This window comes from Protobothrops mucrosquamatus, unplaced genomic scaffold, assembly GCF_001527695.2.
Source record: "Protobothrops mucrosquamatus isolate PMUCROS unplaced genomic scaffold, P.Mucros_1.0 scaffold638, whole genome shotgun sequence".
NCBI lineage: Eukaryota > Metazoa > Chordata > Lepidosauria > Squamata > Viperidae > Protobothrops > Protobothrops mucrosquamatus.
This window is the reverse complement of record NW_015386930.1, coordinates 727,549-743,268: the sequence shown is the minus strand read 5'-3', so window position 1 is coordinate 743,268 and position 15,720 is coordinate 727,549. Positions and strand designations below refer to the sequence as shown.

At 37.6% G+C, this 15,720-nt stretch overlaps 1 protein-coding gene across 1 annotated transcript in view; it reads left to right on the top strand.

Moving 5' to 3' along the window:
- Window positions 1–233: 233 nt before the first annotated feature.
- TMCC2 (transmembrane and coiled-coil domain family 2) overlaps window positions 234–15,720 on the top strand; it is a 66,660-nt gene continuing 51,173 nt past the window's right edge. The window contains exon 1 of the mRNA XM_015817796.1: window positions 234–728. Within this exon, the coding sequence (XP_015673282.1) occupies window positions 249–728 (480 nt within the window). The 5' untranslated portion in view covers window positions 234–248. The remainder of the gene's footprint in view (window positions 729–15,720) is intronic.

Here is a 15,720-nt window from a genome sequence, read left to right as displayed (position 1 = left end):
CTTCTTGATTATGATGTGCACTTCATATGGATAAAATCTGGACTTCAAAAGAATGACACCAGTTAGTGACAATAGACAATTACAAAATTGTGATTTGGGGTGGCATGGGCAAAATGGGATTTTTTTCATACTTGTTATATTTCATCTGTGTTTTACAACAAATTTTGTTTAGCTCCTTCTTCAACTATCTTTCCAATATTTTGTCTTCTTTCCTTGAACAGAAGATACAACAACTGTCTGAAGGTTCTATGTTTGGTCATGGACTCAAACATCTTTTCCATAGTCGTAGACGATCCCGAGAACGGGAGCATCAGAATTCCCAGGAGTCATCCCAGCAACACCATGGCATGTCTGATCATGACTCCCCTGATGAAAAAGAACGCTCTCCTGAGATGCATCGTGTCTCTTATGCTGTGTCTCTCCATGATCTCCCAGCTCGACCCACCGCTTTCAACAGGGTGCTACAGCAGATTCGCTCTCGTCCTTCCATCAAGAGAGGAACCAGTTTGCACAGTGGCAGTCGCCGAGCCAAGAGTGGCTCTGTAGAACCACAAAAAAGCAGTCCACATCTTGTGCGGAGGGCCCCCCAGGATAGCAGCCTGACAGCAATCCTGCATCAACATCAAGGCCGGCCAAGATCTTCATCTACTACAGACACTGCTATCCTTATGGCTGAAAGTGGGAATGTTTACCTTCTGGCAGAGGAGTCAGAAGGCCTCAGTGACAAGGTAAGATGAAAGGGTCATGGCTTTGGTAAAGCTTAGAAAAAATGGGAGATACCATTTTTACATTGCTCAGTTCTACATCACTGCTGGATTTGTCATTGGTAAGAAAATTGGGTCCTAGAATCCATTTTTACAGGACAAGTAACTAATGTTAAGAGTGTACATACACCTAGTATGTGTATGGCATAGATATGTGTATGCAGATATTTGGTACTAAGATTTGGCATTTCACGGTTGTTGTTTTTTAAAAAGAGAGAAATACATCACTTAGCAAAAATCATATATTCCTTCAAAGTTTGACAAAACATTGAAAATGTTTCTTGTTTCAGCTGAATTATGCAGGCCATGCTACAGGAGGTAGAGATTTTTTTTCCCCCATCTTCATTGTGCAAATCAAAATTTAGGGTATGCTTAAACATTTTCCATCTAAAAATGCTTTAATGATTACACTATTTACATATTCAGGAAATATTGTTCTCTCTCTAAGTTGTATTCAGTTACATTTACAGCCAACTTGTGTTATATTCATCATATCTTTGCCGATTGGGAAGGGTTAATTTAATGACTATACCTAGGAAAAATGAGTGGAGCAAAACCAAGGAAAACACAACAGAATCTTGGTGCACCTTAAAGACTAAATTACTCTATAAACTTTCAGGGATTATTGTTTATTTCAGTGATGGCGAACCTTTTAGAGACTGAGTGCCCAAACTGCAACCCAAAACCCACTTATGCATTGTCGAGTGCCGAGTGGGTGTGGCCCATTGGGTGGGTGTGGCTGCAGTGGTAACGGCAGACTGGGTGGGACTAAAAAGTTCAATCAATCAATTCCAACTTTGCAAGATCTTTTTTTTTCCCCGCCAAAAGTTGAAATTGACTGATTGAACTTTTTTTTTTTTGCACACGGCAGCGGCCTAAAGTGAAAAGGTTTTATAAAACCCAACTGAAGGCCTAGGACTGGGGTGACAGCACACGTGCCCACAGAGAGGGCTCTGAGTGCCGCGTCTGGCACCCGTGCCATAGGTTCGCCACCACTGATTTATTTCATCAAAGTTTGGAGTATTTTACTGGGAAAATAGTATTATACTTAGACTCACTCGGTGATAGAGGAAAATTTGCTTTTTTATTTTCTGACTCTTCAAAAGCATTATTTTCAGTCAATTATCGTGACCATGGCATAATTCTTATAGCCGTATCTTTAGCACTGAATACTGAATAAATTCAAATTCAATATTGATTAAATTCAAGTGAAACTATATAAGCTCCGCAGTTGCAGAATTAATTCACTTAATTGTTGGATGGTTCTAAACTCCTATGATACAAAATCTGGTCTCAAATCACAAACCACAAAAAATTGAGCCCTAAGAAATCCTTTTAAAAAATAAAATAAAAATAAATAAAAAAAAATAAGTACCGTATAAATGGAGAAGAAATTGCATGCCCAGTATTTCTAGTATGGAGGTACTCTTAAGTTTGGTATGTAGGTTCAGGAATGAGAATCTAAAGAATTTCAGCTTACTTAATAGGAACAGCACATACCTCATCTTGGCTTACTACACAAAATCAACCGAGAACTTTAAAGGGACAAGTCTGTCCAAGCTAGGCCGCCAAACCAAGCCATACAAGTTACCTTTGCAATATGCTTTCACTGAAATAGCACGCAGGAGAATGAAATGGCAGTTACCCATGCTTGTGAGCTGTATTTTGATACTGCACATATTTTCTTTCTGGTAACTTGAAAGTATTAAATATGCTTATGTATATTTTGAATAAGAGGATTTGAGGACGTTTGCAAGGAGCTTTGCAAATCCTCATTAAAGGTTTTTTACGGCTACTAATTATTGGTAGGAGAAAAATGTGTTTCCTGGTTCAACCAATATCAGCAAGATGAGACAATTCTCTACTATTGTCTCAATAACTTCTTGCTGTTCTGTAACTGCTCTATTTTAAGAAAGATTTTTGGTCAAAAAACTGCAGCATCTACAAATTGAATTCATAGTTCCAGTTGCTTTCATTAGGAGAGAAATAGGAACTTAACTCAGTGATTCATCTTTATATTTCATTATTTTGACCATCTTGTCTGGTTCTAAGAAACTGAAAACAACTGTTGCCCTAGATAAGCTGCTATTTGTGTACTTCCAAAAGAATATATAATAATAATAATAATAATAATAATAATAATAATAATAATAATAATAATAATAATAATAATAATAATAATAATAATGATAAAGTTGGAAGGGACCTTGGAGGTCATCTAGTCCAACCCCCTGCTCATACCATTTCGGACAAATGGCTGTCCAGTCTCTTCTTAAAAACTTCCAGTGTTGGAGCATTCACCGCTTCTGGAGGCAGGTTGTTCCACTGGTTAATTGTTCTAACTGTCAGGAAGTTTCTCCTTAGTTCTAGGTTGCTTCTCTCCTTGATTAGTTTCCATCTGTTGCTTCTTGTCCTGCCTTCAGATGCTTTGGAGAATAGCCTGACTCCCTCTTCTTTGTGGCAGCCCCTGAGATATTGGAACACTGCTATCATGTCCCCCCTCGTCCTTCTCTTCGTTAAACTAGACATACCCAATTCCAGCAACCGTTCCTTATATGTTTTAGCCTCCATGTTGTACTGCTGGGTTCTTAGTGCTCTCTGCAAACTACTATTTCCCTTTGTTTGGATCACTTTTCTGTATTGCATGAATATTAATTTGCATGAACAAGAGGTGCTATTGGATTTATTTGTATTTTTATAAAGTTGTAGATTAGCTAGCAATTCCAACTTCTGAGAATGATTTCCCTCATGTTCTCTATACACGTAACTCGGCACAAGAGGCAATCATTACCTTTCACCTTACTCAGCAAATGAAATTCTCTAATAAGATAACCTAGCTGGCTCTAACTGTTCTTCTTGCAGATGAGTGCAGTTAAAACATTATTGTTGAGAACCATTTGGGAATATTCCATAAAGCAAAAGTCAGCAGTCACTCCAAGCTGTTATTAAGGCAGACTTTGGTAAGAAACTATAATTCTACTAAACGTCTGTGAAAGTAAGCTACTGATTCAAGAAAAAACATTTAGGTGAAATAAGCATATCTGTCCTTAATTCATTATTAGGTTCTTGGCTATTTCAACCTTGTCAAACAAGGTTGACCTTGTCAAACAAGATCAAACAAGGGAGTTCAGAAAGGATTTGGAAAAGGCTAGAGTGTGAATTGCAATCAAGTTGCTTTGTCTGGTTCACAGTGAATTACCCAGAAAAAGATAAGTCAGTATCACAGGGCAAATGTATTTAGTTTGCTCACTGCAAACATTTCTGTTTGCCCAGGGCAGCTAGGGCAAAATATTTTGCTGTTTTTCAGCACAGGGAATCTTACAAGGGCATGTCCCTGCATTGAAGATAATGTTAGGTGCAAACAAACAGATCCACATGCAAAGACGTCAATTAGCTGTTTGATAGTTTGCACCTAGGTCAGACTAGATAAGCTTCAATGGCACTCAAGGGGTGTCACACTTTGCCTCTTATGCCCATGTAGGGATTCCAGACTAATTCCTTATTTGATTCCCTTCACTCAGCTCAGCCAGTTTCTCTTTGACAGGAAAATGTGTATTTTCATTCATCCATCCATTTTGCCTTCTACTTATGATTTTACAAAATCCAGTCATATTCTTCCATTTTGGCTTGCTACTGGTGAAAGACAGGCAATAAATAATGTGGCTAAGGACAAAATCTGGGCAAACCACTATCTCCAGTGAATCTTTTTCAGTGTAGTACTATAGTTATATTTTTTTCTTTTTTGGTTGAAACTTAACTCTTTTCATACTTACAAAATTCTAAATCGCAAATAAGATAGAGGTTATTCTCTCTTAAACTTGCCAGAGAATATGTCAGAAATGGAACTAGGAAGTCCTGATGCCCAATTTTGGGGTGTGTTGATTCTCTGTGGAAAGGGAGATGATGGTGATAGAACTGGAAAACTGCAGAACTCCTCCTAGAGTGAATCTCATACTGGAAAGACAAGAAGGACGTCATCTCATTTATTTCCTAAGGAGGAGGGATGTTGATAAACAAGCCTTGCAAATTTAGTTGATTATTTCAAAGAGGGATAACCAAGTGCCTGGCAGGGAGGGAAAGGCACAATATTTTTTTAAAAAACAGCTGAGCATTCTTGTGCCCAACAGTATCCCAGCAGCCAATTCATCAGCCATAAACTTTATGCTGATATCATAAGAAGAAAAGAACCAGTATGGCCTCTTTGGCATCTCCCTCTTGCTTAATCCAGCCTAGTATTTGCTAAGTGAGGTGTGGAACAGAAATCAAGGAACCCATGAGGACATTTTTTCAGTAAACCATTCAAAACCATCTTCCTTTCCCCGTGATCTTTGTAGGACTATATTTCCACTCATTCATAGAGGAGCTAGTACTGGACTCAGTGTGTTACTTTTTCTGTCCTTTGCTTTAGTATGCAGGGGGCTGTTCATTATGGAGGGTTTCCATGGCAGTCCACTTCAAAATCTGTTATTCTGTCCAGTGAAGAAAAAACCCCCCACATAATTGTAGGAACATGACCAGTTGCCTTATACTAGTTCAATAATAGATTAAAATTGATTTTTTTTTTTTAAAAAAAGGGATAATAGTCATAATGTACAATTTTTGAATAAATTGTACCCAGAACAGTGAGGGCTTATTAAGGTCTGAAAATTAAGCATAAACTAGCATTTCAATTTGGTTGCCAGTTTTGGTGCATTGGACAAGGCATTCGGTCTCAGTGTTCTGCACAGTAGATGCCACAACAGAGCTTTTCTCTCTTGAAAAGCAAGAAAGAGTCTCAGGTGACAGGCTCCTGTTCCATACTGATACCATTCAGCAGGACAGCAACCTCCAGGCGACCTGATTTATACATTCAGAAGAAAAGGAATCAGAGAAGAGACACAGATGGCTCACGACTGGCTCCAATTGTTCCTTAAGTAACTGAAATGAATTTATTTTTGCATGTCATGAAAAAATGAAATGTGATCGTTTGATCCTTTTGTTGACTGATGCAGTATTAGAAACAATAGCATTTGCATTCTCTTATTTCACTCATCATTTGGTATACAGGTAGTCCTCGTTTAATGACCAAAGTTACAAAGGCACTGAAAGTAGGGACCAGTTCTCACACTTATGGTCGTCGCAGCATCCACATAACCATGTAATCAAATTTTGGGTGCTTGGCAACTGGCATGTATTTACAATGGTTGCAGCATTCCAGGTCTTGGGATTGTCATTTGCAACCTTCCTAGGGATCTTCTGACAAGCAAAGTTAATTGAGGAAGCCAAATTCATTTAAAGACTGCACGATTCCTTTAACAACTGCAGTGATTCACTTAACCATGAAAAAAGGACATAAAATGGAGTATGACTCATTTAACAACTGCCTTGCTTAGCAATGAAAATTTTGTGGTTGTAAAGTGAAGGACTATCTATATCGCAATAGACCCTCAGCATATTTAACATGCATGGACCAACTCCCAGAATTCCCCAGGATGATAGCTGGGGATGGCATGCTAGCAGAATAATTCTGAGAATTGTAGTCCACACATCTTAAAGTTCCTGAGGTTGTAGAAACACTGCAATACAAACATCTAGCGATGTTTCTAATGATGGGTTGTTATCAATCAAGTTGGCAGGAAGTTTCAGTTCATAGTCATGTGACATTTTGCTTAACAGTCCTCAATGATTCACTTAACAATTGTAGCCAGTACTGATGAATTGATGTCATAAGTCCACCACTGTCACTTGACTTTTCAATTTTAAAACCAATTTAAAACCACTTGGTGATGGAATCGCTGGTCTGAATTGTGATTGGTAAATAAGGACTACCTGTATAAACATTTGATTGAAAAAGATGTACTGTATCTAAATAAACCTAAACTCCCCCATGTGACAAGGCTAAGAAGCATTATTTTTGTAATCTATTGAAATTAACATTCCTACTTCTCCCAATTCATTTTGGTGCCTTGGGGCAAGCCTTGTGAAACCACAGCTCACCACTTTAGGATTCAACTCAATATCCAACTTTCCTCCTCCAATGATCTGGAAATTTGTGCATAAACAAAAAAAAACCCTGAATCAATCTTCCAAAACCCAGTTTAAACATTATTTGATTACTGCTTAGTGCTGTGGCTCGTATTGTGGGCTCATGTTGGGTTCCATTATTTCTGCTAAGCTGATTATGATTTGCATGAAAGCATCTTCAAGAAGCCTTCACAAATATTAGAAATTTGACCATTTTCATCTTGGTTTTTCTTTTTCATCTGATTTCCTTTAGGCAATGGAAATGCTGAATAAATAATACAGAATCTGTATTGGACCAGATAAACTATATAAAGCGTGGAGATGATTTTCAACCTGTTTTGGTGGAGGTTGCATTTCCCTAATTTTTTTTATAACTCAGGAGCACCAGAGGACTTAGCTACTTTGTTAGTGACTGTCCAGATTGCTTCTGTGAGCAAGGAATGCTTTCCTCAGCTGTTATATCAAGTGTAACTTCTCAGAGCTTGATTATACTTGTCTGTACTTTGATAACATTCAAATTAGATAATTATAATACATACTTGATGCTGTCTTTACATAGCTTTTGGAAGTTACAGTTTTTTTCATAGTACAGTTGCTAGGCTACTAATCAGAAGTAGCCCAAGACAGTCAATATCAGTGATATGTTTCTGAGCAGAATTTAAAGTGTTTTAAATGCTTTAAATCTCTTTTCAATTTAGGACATGGATAGGTTTTTCTCAACTAAACTGAGGTCGTTGTTGGTAACATTCTGTTGGGTAATAAGCAAGGGGGGGCATTCAATTGTGCCACCTGATATTTAGCATATCTACCTGTCATTCAATTCTGTATCTTTTCATCATCAGTACCATATACCATATGATAAGGCTATGCTATTTTTAGTAGAGAATAGGATTAGGATTGTGAACTGAATGTTCTAAGTAGCTTCCTGACACAAGGCCTTTGTCATAAAGAAAAAAAGTGGCTCATTATTTTAAGGTGGCAAAGATGCTACATGGTGTTTCATTTTGTTCTGTTACAAACTTTCAGAATACTTTTGAATTGAAACATTGAGTTACACAAAAAAAATTATGTTACAGTTATAGACCTAGAATGAAGGACTTAGTTCTCCTAATTCTCAACATATGGGATCCTATGTTAAAATGTTATTTTAAAAGTGGCTTCAGTGAGAAAATCAGTATTTTAAAATTGAGGTTTTATTAAAGTCACAATATATTTAATGTAACTATTTGAAGATCAGGAGTTCCTTGCATTTTTCAAAGCGTGTGATTTCAATTCTTAGTTGCTTTTTGTTCAGGAACACAAGGCACCATATATAGTGCTTCCTCCTCCTTTTTTCCTCATAACAATCCTGTGGTATAGGTGAGACTGAAGGAATGTGACTGTTCCCAAAATCCCAAGTGAATTTTTGTGACTGACAATAGATTAGAACTGGTTCTCCCTGTTCTTAATCCTGTTTTTCTTAATCTTAGCAATGTTAAGATGTGTGGACTTCAACTCCTAGGATTTCTTAGCCAACCATTGTAGCGTGCTGAACGTTCCCATAACTCCATTTATGTGATGTGTTGGATAGCACCTACCTTTTGGGTTCGACCATCTATAGCAAAGGAATAACCAATCAAGAAATGTGCCACAGACTAGCACTTGACAGAGCAGCCATAAAAAGTTATTCAGAAGCTATTGTTTGTCTATGTACCTACACAGATCAGAATTATGCAGATCTTGCATTCCCTATGACACATTATAGAAGCAGAAGTTAGACTTGGAAGAAGCAGAATAGGAAGAGTATTGCTCCTTTTGAACTTTGATGTTGGAGAAGATTCCTGAATATACCATGCACAGGCAGGAAAACAAACCTATGGACCACTAAATCAGCCCAGAGTGCTCACTTGAGGCACAAGTGACCAGGCATAAATCATCCTAGTTCAGACACAATCTATGAAGATCATGGTAAAGGTAGAGAGAAAGAGAAGAAGAGAATAACCAGCAGTAAGATAAATAGATTCGGTTACAGTAGCAATGGGTGCACTGTTAGAAGTCCAAGTTAGGAACAGATCGGCGTAGAGGAAAATCTATTTGGTCACTAAGATTTAATAATAACTTGATGGCATATAATCAATCAGTTGGATAAATAAGTTCCAAATTAGTAGCCAAATTCGATGAGTTTCAAAGCAGTTGAGTACCAAGATACCACTGTATACTGTGAAACAAGCATAGCATTCCACCATAAAGATAAGGAAGTATGAATACAAGCTGTGAGTATGATCTGCAACCATTGGAAAACATGTAAGGCAAATGAAAATTATATTTCTATTTTTTTAAAAAGGATGTGTTTGCATTTTTAACACATCGCCCCCTAAGCCACAGAAACACATTGGGTAACTTTGGACTAATTGTTCTCTTAAACCGATCTACTTCACAGGATTGCTGTTACAGTATATGTATAAAATGAAGGGAGGCTCTCATTTGAGATATCCAGAGCTTCTATAGAAAAAGTATTTTACAAATCTAACCATTTATAAATCTAACATTATTAACTAATAAGTGAAAGATTAAGTATATTTTTTTAAAAATCTCAGTGACTACCAGCAAATAACTAGATCAGCTCAAGGCAGAATAAAGTTAGTGTGGTTTTGTTATAAAAAAATCAGTGGATAAATTATATTTATTTTATTAATCTAAACTAAAATGCTAAATTATTCTGTCATATTTTTCCATTCCATGGGGAAGACATGTTTTTGAACTGAGATTCTATCCAACATTCTATATTTGGAACTTTGTGTGTGTGTGTGTGTGTGTGTGTGTGTGTGTGTGTGTGTGTGAGAGAGAGAGAGAGAGAGAGAGAGAGAGAGAGAGAGAGCATCTGCTTGGGTATCAACTGGCCAAAGGAGATCATTATATACTTCTAACATATTAACAGCAGTAAGTTGCTTAATTATGTTTAAAATGCACACACACATGCATTATTATGTAATTTTGTACATGGATTCATATATGCATTCTGTATGAGCTCAGAACTGTGCTCAAGCAGTTGCATAGTCATATAACCAGATGCATTTGCAAGCATGCACAAAGGTACACAGAGCAATAAGAATCGGCTGAGATAGTCTCTAAATGCTGTAAGTAAATGTTTGAGTAATACCTTTTACTGCTACTTTGCTGCTGGCCTTTATGTGCCACATTCAAACAGTATGCTTTTCGTTCTGAGTGTGGTGCTGATTGACCTTGACTGCCCTAGACAACTGAGAAGAGGCTGGAGTAGTCAAGATATATGATTCCAGTTTTTCTCTTCCCTTGAGAAGAATTCTGTACATCTGCTTCACAGAACTGGCTTCATCTTCCTGCTGGCACTTAGCCTTCAGGACAAATGGCCTGTTAGAGGCATTGTTTCTAGGTCAGCTCATTTTTAGCTGTGCTGGAAAGGATACCAAAGCTTTTACACAAGAATAGTGAACTTGGTATGATGTACACTTTTGCTATAGTAATAGCGATTAAGCAATAACAAGCTTAATGTGCTTGTTCATTTAAAAGCTCTATGACAGAGATGCAAGGTTATTACAATCCAGGAAGTGATCTGTTTATCTATTATTTAATTCTGCTTTATCTTTATGAATACAATTATTAATGTTTATACTCTAACTGAACTGTGAAGATTAACCATTTTCATTCTGTCGGCTCCAATGAACCCAGTCGTTGGACATTTTGTGATAGTACTGAGCTGCCTTGTTGGCAACAGTTAGAACCCTCCTAAAACCCTCCTAAATGTTTGTCAAGGTGGATATTAAACAAGTTTGAGTTCCTTATTCTCTGCTTTTAGTTAACTGGAAAATATAGTTTTTGTGTGCAGGGGCCCAGTCTACCATCCCCTTTGTATGGGTTTGTCCAAAACAGATCATGCCAGACAAATCTTATTGCATTCTTTGACCAAGTGACAAAATTAGTGGACCAGAGGAATGCTATGGATATAATTTATTTGGATTTCAGTAAGGCATTTGATAAAGTAGATCACAACCTACTACTTGATAAGATAGAAAAATGTGGGTTAGACAGCATCACCACCAGATGGATTCATAGCTGGCTGACCAGCCATACTCAGCCTGTAGATGGAACTGCATCTACAGGGAGGGAAGTGTGTAGTGGGGTGCCCCAGGGCTCTGTTCTAGACCCAGTGCTCTTCAACATCTTCATCAACGATTTGGGCAAGGGGATAGATGGGGAACTCATCAAATTTGCAGACAACACCAAGCTGGCAGGAATAGTCAACACTCCAGAAGACAGGCTTAAAATACAGGAGGATCTGAACAAACTGGAACACTGGGCGCTATCTAACAAAATGAAATTTCAATGGTCAAAAAAGTAAAGTTCTACATTTAGGCAAGAAAAAACAAATGCACAGGTATAGTATAGGGGGTACCTTGCTCAATAGTAGCAACTATGAGAGGGATCTTGGAGTCCTAGTGGACAATCACTTAGATATGAGCCAGCAGTGTGCTGCAGCTGCCAAAAAAGCCAACACAGTGCTAGGCTGCATTAACAAAGGGATAGAATCAAGATTACGTGAAGTATTAATACCACTTTACAATGCCTTGGTAAGGCCACACTTGGAATACTGCATCCAGTTTTGGTCACCACAATGTAAAAAAGATGTTGAGACTCTAGAAAGAGTACAGAGAAGAGCAACAAAGATGATTAGAGGTCTGGAAGCTAAAACACATAAGGAACGGTTGCTGGAATTGGGTATGTCTATTTAATGAAGAGAAGGACGAGGGGGGACATGATAGCAGTGTTCCAATATCTCAGGGGCTGCCACAAAGAAGAGGAGTCAAGCTATTCTCCAAAGCTCCTGAAGGCAGGACAAGAAGCAACGGATGGAAACTAAGCAAGGAGAGAAGCAACCTAGAACTAAGGAGAAACTTCCTGACAGTTAGAACAATGAACCAGTGGAACAACCTGCCTCCAGAAGTGGTGAATGCTTCAACACTGGAAGTTTTTAAGAAGAGACTGGACAGCCATTTGTCTGAAATGGTATAGGGTTTCCTGCCTGAGCAGGGGGTTGGACTGGATGACCTCCAAGGTCCCTTCCAACATCATCATCATCATCATCATCATCATCATCATCATCATCATCATCATCATCATCATCATCATTATTATTATTATTATTATCATCATCATCATCATCATCAATTATCATCATTATCATTATCATTATATTTATTTATTTATTTATTTATTTATTTATTTATTTATTTATTTATTTATTTATTTATTTATTTATTTGCTTTGTAACAGGTATGGGACATGGGGGAGCCAGGGGAACAAATATGCTAAAAGCTGGAGTGGGGCGAGTGCAGAGAAATTATCCTGCCATATATGATGAGCAGCTCAAAATAGAGACACATCCACACAACATGAGGAATCATCGTGCTTTGTTGGACCATGTTTTGATCTCCTGGAATTTATCTATTTGATAACTTCAGGAAGTTTGGAAAGATCCCTAGTACAATATAGCATATACTATATATATACCATATTTCTGAAAGCGTTCTTCAGGTATAAATGCTCTTGTGATTGGGGCTTTGATCTGGTAAAAATATATCATGTTATTAAATAAATACAAATAGGCTTATTGTGCAAATAATACATGAACTGATTAATGTCTCTGTGGGCACATGAAATGTTATTGGAAAGTTTCTAGAATGATATACCACACATTTCCAGGCAATTAGCTTGTGAGGTTTTGCCATTAGGTACTTTTGGAAAATTGGGTACTTGATTGTCTGGTTCCATGCTATTTACCTTATTTATAAAATAACCATATCAAGCAGCAGGTTGGACTTGGTGGCTTGGTTGTTCCTTCCTACTCTATGATTTTATGTGTGTTGAATAATTGGAAAAAGTTAGAAATGTTTATTGATGTGTATACTTTTAACAACACTGCTCATTTTGAAACATTAGCTATCATAAAATATGCAGTGCATATTTTCTAATCTCCCTACCTTCTATGGAAGTCTCTCCCCTCCCACAAATATACATTGGTTTAAATGTTGTCTTATAAGCAACTAATCAATGTAAGTCATATATATGACAATCTGAAGCCTTTATTTTTTTTCCTGAGGAACCCATTTATTCATATATATATTGATAAGTGGCCAGTATTTCTTTCTAATGACCTTTAGGGAAGGAAACATGATTCAACTGAAGGATACCTGGAGATTCTAAGCACATAATATAGGAACCATACTTTAGCGATGCATGAGAAAAGACTCTACATGTACATGTGTAGATCCATCTCCAAGCAGAAATGGCTCCTGATGGACCCAGGATTTGGAAAATGTCTCCGTCTCACTATAAAAAGTAGTCTCTTTCTCCCATATTTGAAGTACAACATTTTAATACTTTCTAATGTGCAAGAAGCTGCTTAAAGCCCTACTGAACACTACAGAAGTCTACTTGGATTGTTATATCAGGTCTCTTGACCCTCTGCTTGTACATGTCTATGCAATTAGAGTTGTTATTCTGTAGTGCTGACTGTGCTGACACTGTGCTGCCATTTCTTGCTGTATCTGGGTACTTCTACGTTCAGCTCATCTGGATATTATACATTTAATGATAGGAAGAGTGAAAAGCATGTGGCATTTATTGCATAATGCCTTCAATAGAAGAACTAAATTAATTTATTTTATGACAGCTCTTCCTCAGCATGCACTTGGAATAGCTGTTAATATTCATAATTAAGTACTTACCACCTGTCTTATCAAACATAATTTGGATGCTGCATGCTGGAAAACTTTTTTTTATCTCAATCCACACCAGAGTTCACTGCCAGTTGTATTAACATAGATCTCCCTCTACTGGTAGCAAAAAATAGTATGTACTGGTAGCAAATATTAATACTAAATCATTTATGTACTTCAATTTTTGAAATATAGAGTTGCCCTATCGGGGAACTGGGTGACAGAAGGAAGGAAGGAAGGAAGGAAGGAAGGAAGACACACAGATGATTAGTGTAAAATATTTCAATTCAATATTTAAATATTAGCTAAATTACATGACAAGTTTAAAATTTAAAAGCACCAGTCACAGTTTAAGTAATTAAAAAAATATTATAGTATTTGCCCAGCTAGGTTAGATGGCAGCATCTAGTTGGTCTTGGCTGATATTGAAAAAGCTAAGTTGAGTCAAAGTTAGCTACAGTTTGGATGAAAATTCCTAAAAGTTGTAAACTAGTCTGAAAGTTTTTTTTAAAATAGCCAGGTAAAGCAGCAGTGGTAAACTGCTTCCATATTGTCGCCAAGAAAGCAAAATGGATATGTTCGTAATTGAAGTTTATCTTGAGGGAAACTGTACTTAAAAATAATCTTTTCATTTAGACACAGTTAACATTTGATTTAATGGTCCTCAGCTGCAATGGACAAAATCTGTCCATTCATTGTACATGTTTAGAAACCAATTAATCATGCATAAAATTCCATTTGCCATTTAATATGTTCAAAGATATGTAAAATATGAAAAATATGTGGGTGTAAAATCCCATTTATTAGATAGGCTTGTATATCACCCCAATTCCATAACTGAACGCACACAGTATATAAAAATCTAATATAAAGCAACATGAACCTGACACAAACCTCCCTCCAGCCATGCCCCTTAAAAAGCCTGTCTAAATAACATTATTTTGACAGCTATGCACAAGATCAGGTGCAAAATATGATAGGCAAAACATCAGTGCTGCCACACTTGCCTTTGGATCCCTCATGGAGGTTTGAACCATAAGAAACTCCTGTTTCTATGAACTCACTTGGCAGGAAGAATCATTTTAAAGGAGATAGTCCCTCAAATATCTTGGCAATGCACCCCATGGATTGGTTGTATATAATACCAGCCTTCTGAATTGGGCTCAAAAGCTTATAGGAACTAGTGCCGTGATGGCAAACCTTTTAGAGACCGAGTGCCCAAACTGCAACCCAAAACCCACTTATGCATCGTCGGGTGCCAGGTGGGTGTGGCCCATTGGGTGGGTGTGGCCCATTGGGTGGGCATGGCTGCGGTGGTAACAGCAGACTGGGTGAGACTAAAAAGTTCAATCAATCAATTCCAACTATGCAAGATCTTTTTTTTTCCCCGCAAGAAGTTAAAATTGACTGAACCTTTATTTTTTGTACACGGTGGCAGAGGCCTAAAGTGAAAAGGTTTTATAAAACCCAGCTGAAGGCCTGGGACTGGGGCAATGGCGTGCATGCCCATAGAGAGGGCTCTGAGTGCCGCCTCTGGCACCCGTGCCATAGGTTCGCCACCACTGAACTAGTGCAACAACCAAGAAATAGTTGAAAAAGCAACACAGCTCTATCAGCACCTAGCTGCTGTTTTTGTGAATTGCAGCTTTCAAGTAATCTTCAAAAACATGTTCAGTGTGATACCATAATTAAAATGTGAGATGACAGTATGAGTCACTACAGTATTGCCAGGGCTTCATGGTCTAAAAAGAGCCCAAACTGACATAGGTTTATTTGGCCACAGTTTCTGCCTGCTGCTCTAGCAGCAGTTGGAGATACAGAAGGGCTGCCAATTACAGAAGTGCTTTTTCAGGAGCAACTTGATCTGCCTAAAGCTATCATTGGAACTGAATTCTAGCCACAGTGTTTCCAAATAAACAGAAACTCTTATTTGCTAGGATTTTATTTGAGCTTTTTCTTAGTATGTTACTGCTATTGTGGATGACTGATTTATGACAATTATTTAAACTTATAACTGCTGCTTTTTGTCTGGTTCTAATCAAAAGCCTGAAGGAGGACAATAACACTGCATACTTTTTACTTTTCTGTCCAACTTCCTATTCTCTACTTCCACCTCTCTGTAGTTTCAGCTGCCGCCAACCTAACTTCTGCCAACTTCTTTACCAGCAACTGGACTTTGACATTTTGATGCTTTGATGCTTCTGTCATTATCTCAGAAT